Here is a 9,440-nt window from a genome sequence, read left to right as displayed (position 1 = left end):
TGTTTTACTATGTTTTCATTTAAAAGTTTTTAATGTACATTTAATTATGTGTGTGGGAGGCATATATGTATTAGTGGTGTGTGTGTGTGTGTGTGTGTGTGTGTGTGTGTTGCATGCATTTGCCATGAAAATCTGAGGATGACTTGTAGGAAACTCTTCTCTCCTTCTAGAACATGGGACCTGTGAATTGACCCAAACTTGATTTTCTGTCTCAATAATAAGCTTCTTTATTCAGTGAGCTTTATCATTTCCTCCCTGCTTTTTAAAAATATAAAGTATCTTTTTACTTCTGTCTTAGTTACCGTTCTATTACTTGGTTAAAATATCACAAGAAGGTAACCTATAAAAGAAAGCATTTAATTTTGGGCTCACAATTTCAGAATTTTAGAATACATGACCATCGTGGTGAGCAGTATGGCCGCAGTCAGGCAGCCATGGCGCTGAGGGCTAGTATATTTAGGTATATGCATAAGACAGAAAGAAAAAAAAGTTAACTGGAAAGAGCCTGGACATTGTAAAACTTCAAGCCCAGACCTAGTGACACACATCCTTCAAGAAGACCACACTTAATAAATTTTTACAAAGATTTTCACCAAATGAGGACTGTATATTCAACTATAGGCCTATGGAGGATGTTCTCAAACCAATAAAATATATGTGATGTGTCATTTTATATATAAAACAATTCAGCCACTCACATTGGTTGTACCACTTAAAGGTTTGGGCTAGTATACAGATATGCAAAAGTATGTAAAGTGCTGGCTTAGATTCCATGATGAAAAAGGAAAATACAGCTATTCATAATATAACCTTCCCCACCACATCTGTAGTAACCCCAGGTTCCAGTTAACTATGTACGATTATTGTTTTCCTTCCTCTGATGATCTGGTTAGTCTTCTTCAAATAAATGGAAGTAAAATGGCAAGTATTCTTTTGTGAGCTGGTCCCTTTTGTAAAATTGATGTTTTCAACTTTATTCATGTTAATGGATGCATATACTGTGGCCTCATTTCTCCATGCCATGGGACAGTGCTTTCTTGTGTGAATTTTTTGTTTCCACTTACTAGAGTGCCATGAGACTGCCTGACCTGGAATGGGTTTGAAGTGTGACAGAGAAATGAATGTAGTTTCAAAGATTGATGGCCTCCAGATCTAGTTTTAAAATCCTATGATCTCTGGTCTTAGAGCTCTCTAACTATTCTGAATGCTTGCTGCTAACTTTTTAAAAATCATAAAAACTGTCTTGCTTGTTCTATGGTTGAAAGTCACTATATTGGATGACTAGTACCTGTTGCCTAGCAGTGGGAAACTAAGTAATAAAAAATATTGCTATCACTCCCTTCTGTGTCCAGGCAGCCAAAAGCCTCTCTGGGTAGGCTGGTTAATTCTTAATCAACTGAAAAAATGTAAAGAATAAAAGTTACTCATTCACAAAAGAACAGAAAGAACAGACATAATATGTAGTCTCTGATAATTGGATGCTAGCCCCAGAAAGTTCTGAATACCCAAGAAACAACTCACAAATTATCTGAAGCTCAAAAAGAGAAAGGCCAAAAAGTAAAAGCCTCAATCCTTCGTAGAAAAAAAAAAATGTATAGCACTCACTCAGAGTGGGGTATACCTATACATTAAACCATTAATAATTCAAGTGCTAAGAAGATAACCTTGTGGCAAGTTTCAGTATTTAAAAATCATTATGTTTATATACACCATGAAAACTTTGAATATTTCTATGTTAAATTTTGTTTTACATATATTTTATGCTTATGGTAACTAGTAAGATTTCAATGCATACTATCAACCATTTTTAAAAAATCAAATACTGACAAAGATATATTCATACAATTTTATGCCAAAATGCTTTTAAAAATCTGTACATGTATCTCCTCTCTTTTTAAAAATAAAGTTTTAAGAAAAAAAAGAAACTCATATAAAAAATGCACATCAGATGAAGCAGAAAATGGCTACATCACTCTTCTTAATTGCTTTCAGCCTTATATATCCTGATTATAGAAAGTTCTATAAGCAAGAAAGAATCATAATAGAAAATGTTACATAAAGGGGAGTAACAGAAGGATGTTAATATTACATTCAAAGCAGTGTTTCATTCTGTGTGCTCATCATAAGTTCACAGCAACAGTTTTCACAGGGTCTTGTCTTATGATAGTGCAAACCGGTGACTTTATTCTTTATCTAAATGCTTTTCTTTGAACACAAATTTGTCCCATGTCTATTTCTCTTATTTGCATGATTATGAAAGATCATTGTATTTTTTTTATTATTGTGCAGTCTATAGTTACTCTTACGGTGAGTGCGTATATTCAATTCATGATTACATATTTCTAGCAAGACAACAAAGACCATCTCTATATCTTTCTTTTTAAAATTATTTGATTCAAATTAAGAATTCTCTATACTCATTATCTATTTACCTGTATAGCACCATTATAATATAGTACACCTTGGTAAGTCTATGGAAATCCACTCAAAAGAGTGGATCAATATGTAGTGACTGTTATTTATTTAATAATAACAGGAAGTGCATATTAGTAGCAGGAATATTTCCTCAGATATAATATCATTGGTCTTGTCTAAAGAAGCAAATTCATCATAGATTGAGAGCCAGTGGCAGACCCATCTCTAGAAAACCAGCTGCTAATTTTTTACCTTTTAGATGGCTCTTGGCACTGAATACATTGATTAGAATACCTTTGGGGATCCATGGATGCTAGAAACCAAATGAAGATATATGTTAGAGTTACAAATGCTCTTTACTATGATGATGATGATGATGATGATGATGATGATGATGATGATGATGATGATGATAATGATAATGATGATGATGATGATGTTTAGTCTTGTTTTATGCAGTCCTGTCATTATTCACCCCCCCCTTTCTATTCTACAACAGTTCCTCATTCCATTCTTCCTCCTCTTTCTTCAAGAGGATGTCTCTACACTGCAACACCTGACCAGGACTCTACTTCACAGGGCCTCAAGTCTCTCAAGGATTAGGTGCATATTCTCTCACTGAAGCCAGTCCAGGCATTGTTCTGCTATATATGTGTTGGTGTCTTTGGAACAGTGTATGCTGCCTAGTTGGTGGCTTAGTGTCTGAGAGATCTCATGGGTCCAGGTTTGTTGTGTCGGTCCAGGTTTGTTGTGTCTGCTGGTCTTTCTATAGGGTCACCATCCTCCTCAACTTCTTCCATCCTTTTTCTAATTCAAACACAGGGATTCCCAACTTCAGAACATTGGTTGGGTATAAGTATCTATTTCTGTCTCAGTCAGCTGACTTTTTGGGCCTCTGAGATAGCAGACATTTTAGGTTCCTGTCTGTAAGTACAGTATAACATCAGTAATAGTTTCAGGCCTTAATGTCTTCCCTTGAGAAAGTTCTCAATAAGGACCAATCACTGGACCTTCTTTTCCTCGGCCTCTTCTCTATTTTTGAACCTGCAATTCTTTTAGACAGCAACAATTCTGGGTTACTCCTGGTCCTCACCCCATTACCTGATCATTCTTGCCTTTTCCTCTGCCCCTCCTCCTTTACTTTCCTGCCCAGTTCCCTCCTTCTCTCTACCCTCTACTTTTTTTCTCCCTCCCAGGTGGGATTTAAGCATCCTGACTTGTGTGCTTTAGATTGTTACCTTCTTGAGTTGTGTGGATTTTATTCTGGGTATTCTGTAATTTTTGGCTAATATCCACTTATTAGTGAGCACATACTATAAATACCCTTTTGGTATTTGAGACACCTCACTCAGAATGATATTTTCTAGTTCCATCTATTTGCCTGAAAAAACTCATGATGTGTTTGTTTTAAATAGCTGAATAGTATTGCATTGTATAAATGAACCACATATTCAGTATCCATTTTTCAGCTGTGGGACATCTGGATTTTTTCCAGGTTATGGCTATTACAAATAAGGCCACTATGAACTTAGTGGAGCACATGGTCTTGTACACTGGATCATCTTTTGGTATATGTAAAGAAATTTTATAACTGGGTCTGAAGATAGATCTATTTCTAATTTTCTGTGGATCTGCCGGATTGATTTCCATAATCTTTTACCAGATTGAACTCTTACCAGCAATGGAGGAATGTTCTTCTTTCTCTGCAATCTTGACAACATGTTCTGTTACCTGAGGTTTTTATGAAAGCCATTCTGATATGAGTAAGGTGGAATTTCCAGGTTTTTTTGATTTGTATTTCCCTCATCATTAAGGACTGTAAACATTTCTTTAAGTGCTTCTTGGCCATTCAAAATTTCTTTGTTGTGAATTCCCGATTATTCTTATATTCAATTTTTGATTGGGTTATTTGATTTATGGAGGTTAGTTTCTTGAATTTAGATATTTTGGATATGAGCCCTTCCAGATGTGTGATTAGTTATAATTTTTCTCTAATCTGTAGGTTGCCAATTTGTCCTATGAGTATTTCCTTTGCCTTTCAGAAGCTTTTCACTTTCATGAGGTTCCATTAATATTATTACTTTTTAATCTTAGAACCTGAGCCACTGGAGTTCTGCTTAGGAATTTTTTTTCAGAATTGGTATTATTTTTTTTCCCATGTACATTTATGAAAATGTATGCAGGACCAAATGCTCAGGCCATTTACCACTAGAAACAGCAGAGATCCAGGGACACAGGCCTGGTGAGACTGCGCTGTGAGTAGACAAGGCACAAAAGAGGTCTGTGTCAAGGGCACAGAAATTACAGGCCCCCAATTGGTTCAGGGAAGCAGGAACTCTGGCATAGGGACTCAGTTTCTACCCAGAGGGCCCGTGTATGCGGACCAAATGCTCACGACATTTGCCACTGGGAACAGCTGAGATCCAGGGACGCAGGCCTGGTAATACTGTACTGCGAGTAGCCAGGGCACAGAGAGGGTTAGGTCTGGCACACAGAAAGCATGGCCCCCCAATTGGTTCAGAGGAACAGGAACTCTGCTGTAGGGACTCGGTTTCCATCTCGAAGGTCCTTGCGTGCAGACCAAATGCTCAGGAGATTTCCCACCAGGAAGAGCAGAGATCCAGGTACACAGGCCCAGTGAGACTGCACTGCAAGTAGCTGGGGCGCAGAGAGGGCTAGGCCTAGGGTGCACTGGGAGGCACTCTGGTTGGTCCAATTGGGCAGCTACTCTGCCATAGAGACTTTGGCCCACCCGGAAGGGCCATGCATGCAGACCAAATGCTCAAACCATTTGCCTCTTAAAAGAGCAGAGATCCAGTAACAGAGGCCAGGTACACCTGAGAGATGGGAACCAATCACTGTCAACAAGAACACGTATAATCACAGATAACAAGATGGCAAGAGGAAAGTGAAAGAACTTACCCAGTAGAAAACAAGACAAACTGGCAACATCAGAACCCAGCTCTCCCATCACAGCAAACAGCGGAATGCAAAACACTCAAGAAAAAGAAGACTCAGACCTGAAATCATAACTCAAGATAATGATGGATATCTTTGCACAAGAACAGGAGGAAAATCATAAAGAAATAGAAGCTATTAAAGAGGAAACATGAAAAATACTCCAAGAAATAAAAGAACTTGAGAAAAACAGAACCAAAGAGATGAAGAAATTAAAAAATTAATTTAAAACAGAAAGGGAAAAAATAAAGAAAACACTAAAAGAGACAATCCTGGAGGAAGAAAACATAAAAAAGAAATCAGAGGTCACAGATGTAAGCATCTCCAACAGACTACAAGAGATGGAAGAGAGAATCTCAGGAGCCGAAGACAACATTGAAAATGTAGACAAAACAGTCAGAGAAGATGCAAAAACCAAAAAGTTCCTAATCCATAATGTGCAGGAGATCCAGAACACAATGAGAAGACCAAACCTAAGGATAATAGGAATAGAAGAGGGCAAAGAATATCAACTAAGAGGTACAGTAAATATCTTCAACAAAATTTTGGAAAAAAACTTCCCTACCCTTAAAAATGAGATGACCACAGACATAAAAGAAGCCTACAGAACTCCAAATAGGTTGGACCAGAAAAGAAATTCCTCCTGACACATAATAGTCAAAACACCAAGTGTCCAAAGGAAAGAAAGAATACTAAAAGCAGTAAGGGAAAAGGGTCAGGTAACATATAAAGGCAGAATAATCAGAATCACACCAGATTTCTCAACAGAGACTATGAGAGCTAGAAGAGCCTGGACAGACATCATGCAGACTCTAAGAGAGCACTAGTGCCAGGCCAAGCTGCTATACCCAGCAACACTATCAACCACCATAGATGGCGAGATGAAGATATTCCAAGACAAAAGTAAATTCACACAATACATGACCACAAACCCAGCAGTACAACGAATTATAGGTGAAAAACCCAATACAATGAGGGGAAACACCTCATAGTAAAAACAAGAAAGCTTCTAAGCAAGAAAACAAAATGAAGAAAGACACACAGGCACTTAATTTGATAGAATGGCCACTCCAGCTTGCTTCTTTGGGTCATTTGCTTGGATTTTTTTTTTCAACCTTTTATTCTGAGATAGTGTCTGCCTTTGTCTCTGAGATGGGTTTCTTTTATGCAGCAAAATGCTGTGTTTTGTTTATGTATCCCGTCCGATAGCCTATATTTTTTTATTGGGGAGTTGAGTTCATTTATGTTAATAGATATTAAGGAATAGTGGTTGCTGTTTCCTGCTATTGTTGCTTTAGTAGGTTGAATTCCACCTATTATTCATTATAGTGCTGGGTGTTTGGTCATATATTGTGTGAGTTTAGTTTTGTCTTGGAATATCTTCGTCTTGCCATCTATGGTGATTTATAGTTTTGCGGGTATAGCAGCTTGGTCTGACACTTGTGCTCTCTTAGGGTCTGCATGATGTCTATCCAAGATCTTCTAGCTTTCATAGTCTCTGTTGAAAAGTCAGCTGTAATTTTGATTTGTCTGCCTTTATATGTTATAGTACCTTTTACTTTTACCGCTTTTAATATTCTTTCTTTGTTTTGAAAACATGTAGTTTTGACTATTATGTGTTGAGAAGTATTCCTATTCTGGTCCAATTTTTTTGAAGTTCTGTAGGCTTCTTTTATGCTCATGGTCATCTCATCCTTAAGTGTAGGGAAGTTTTCCTCTTCAATTTTGTTGAAGATATTTACTGTGCCTCTTAGTTGATATTCTTCACCCTCTTCTAGTCTTATTATCCTTAGGTTTGGTCTTCTCATTGTGTCCTGGATCTCCTGGACATTTTGGGTTAAGAGCTTTTTGGCTTTTGCATTGTCTCTGAATGTTCTATTTATGTATTCAATGTTGTCTTCAGCCCCTGAGATTCTCTCTTCTATCTTTTGTAGTCTGCTAGAGTTGGTTGCTTCTGTGACTCCTGATTTCTTTTTTAGGTTTTTCATCTCCAGGGTTGTCTCTTCTTGTGTGTTCTTTATTGTTTCTATTTCCATTTTCAATTTCTTCATCTCGTTGGTTGTGTTTTCCTGTAGTTCTTTGATTGATTTTTTTTTTGTTTTCTCATCAAATGCTTCTATTTGTTTCTCTCCGTTCTCCTTTTGTTTATGTTCTTCTCCAAGATCTCCTCCATTATTGTGAAGTATGAATTCAAGTCTAATTCTTGTTTTACTGGAGTGTTTGGCAATCTACTACTTGCTGTGGTGGGAGAGATGGGTTCTGATGTTGCTAAGTTATCATGTTTTCCAATTCTTAAGTTCTTTCATTTTGCTTTTGCCATCTTTATCTGTGGTTATATGTGGTCTTGTTGTCAGTGACTGACACCTGTCTCTCCCATGGATCTGAGGGTCCATGGGCTCAGGAAGGAAATTGCTTCTGAGTGTTCATTTTTTTGTAGGTGAGCAGTGAGTTCTGGTGGCAGGTAATCGGTTATTTTAGTGGGCTCAGGTGGGGAAGCTCTTGTGAGGCTGCTTTGGGAGCTTGGCCCTTGGCCCACTAGTCCTGAATACTAATGGTGGGGATCTGGTTCTTTCACCTGGCCAAATGGACCCTTTTCCAGTGAGTACAGTACTCTTTGCTCATTGAGAACTCATGGTGTGCCCTCCCTGGGCCATTGTGTCAGGTTCACCTCTGACCCAGGTATAAAAGCACCCATTGAGCTGATATTCCAGAACTGCCTTCTTTAGGTAGATCAGGAATCTCTCTGGCACAGTCCCAGACACTGCCTCCAAGGACTCTCTGTTCCTCTGGTACTAAATATATAACCTCACTAGATCTGTGCCCCAGGTTACCTGTTGGTCTAGGTAGAAGAGCTCTGGGGCGGCAGGTCACCAGCACAGCCTTTCTGGGCATGGTGATCCATATCTATTCAAATCATTATTGAGTGGGCTTGTCACTTTTGTGTAAAATCAGTTACCGCTAGACTTTGTATATAATGCAAATCAAACTTAGAGAGGAAATAGCCTCAGAGGAAAAGCAAGGAATTGGCATCCCCCCCCCCCCAAAAAAAAAAAACAGTAACTGACACGTGACAAGTGAAGTATAGATTTATATTTGGGCTTCAGTTATACTCTATTAACTTACTTATTCACCATTAAGGCAGTACTACAGTGTTTTGATTATTGTATCTATATTGACTGCCAACTTTGTCCCTTTTTTAGATGGCTTTATTTACTCCACATTATTTGTATTTCCAAAGTAAAGTTTGAGATCTAATTGATATCTTCAAAACACATAGCTAAAATTTTTATAGGAGATCTGTCAAATTGGGCATCTTTATAAGTATTGTCATATTTAAAAATACATAATAGTCTTCTGGTCCCAAGTGCTGCAGGAGCCTCCAGTTACTGTGCAGACATGGCTAAGTCCATGAACCACACCACACATAACCAGTCCTGCAAATGGCACAAGAGTGGCATCAAGAAATCATGGTCACAAAGATATGAATCTCTTCTTGTGGTTGACCCCAAGTTTCTGAGGAACATGCATCTTGCCAAGAAGCACAACATGAAAGGCCTAAAGAAGATTCAGGCCAACAATGCAAAGGCAGTGAGTGCACACACAGAAGACATAAAGGCCCTTAGGAAGCCTGAGGCCATCAAGCCCAAGATTCCAAAGGGCCACAGCCAAAAACTCAGCCATCTGGCCTTCATCACTCACTCCAAGTTTGGGAAGAGGATTCAAAGTTACATGGCCAAGGGCCATAGGCTCTGCCAACCAAAGCCCAAGGTTCAAAACAAGTCAAAAGCCAAATCTCCAGCTAAGACCCAGGCTCTGGTTCCAGCTCAGGCACCCAAAGGTGCCTAGGCCCTTTTGAAGGCTCCATAGAAAAGGTTCATTCCCAAGTAACAAAAGAACACACATGGTATGCACTCACTGATAAGCAGGTAGTACCCCCAGATAGCTCTGAATACCTAATACCCAAGAAACAATTCACAGACATTATGAAGCCCAAAAAGAAGGAAGGCCAAAATGGGGATGCCTCAGTCCTTCTTAGAAAAGAGAACAAAACTCTCATGGGAGGAAAT

The 9,440-nt window shown here is 38.5% G+C and overlaps 1 protein-coding gene across 1 annotated transcript; it reads left to right on the top strand.

Moving 5' to 3' along the window:
• Window positions 1–8,769: 8,769 nt before the first annotated feature.
• LOC308421695 (large ribosomal subunit protein eL29-like) lies at window positions 8,770–9,219 on the top strand (the record flags this gene model as incomplete). Its single annotated transcript, XM_080918134.1, has 1 exon — window positions 8,770–9,219. One exon carries the CDS (start codon window positions 8,770–8,772, stop codon window positions 9,217–9,219), a length of 450 nt encoding a protein of 149 aa, XP_080774260.1.
• Window positions 9,220–9,440: the final 221 nt, after the last annotated feature.

This window comes from Micromys minutus (assembly GCF_963924665.1).
Source record: "Micromys minutus genome assembly, chromosome: 6".
NCBI classification, from domain to species: domain Eukaryota; kingdom Metazoa; phylum Chordata; class Mammalia; order Rodentia; family Muridae; genus Micromys; species Micromys minutus.
The sequence above is the reverse complement of the archived record's forward strand: the minus strand, read 5'-3'. Positions and strand labels throughout refer to the sequence as shown.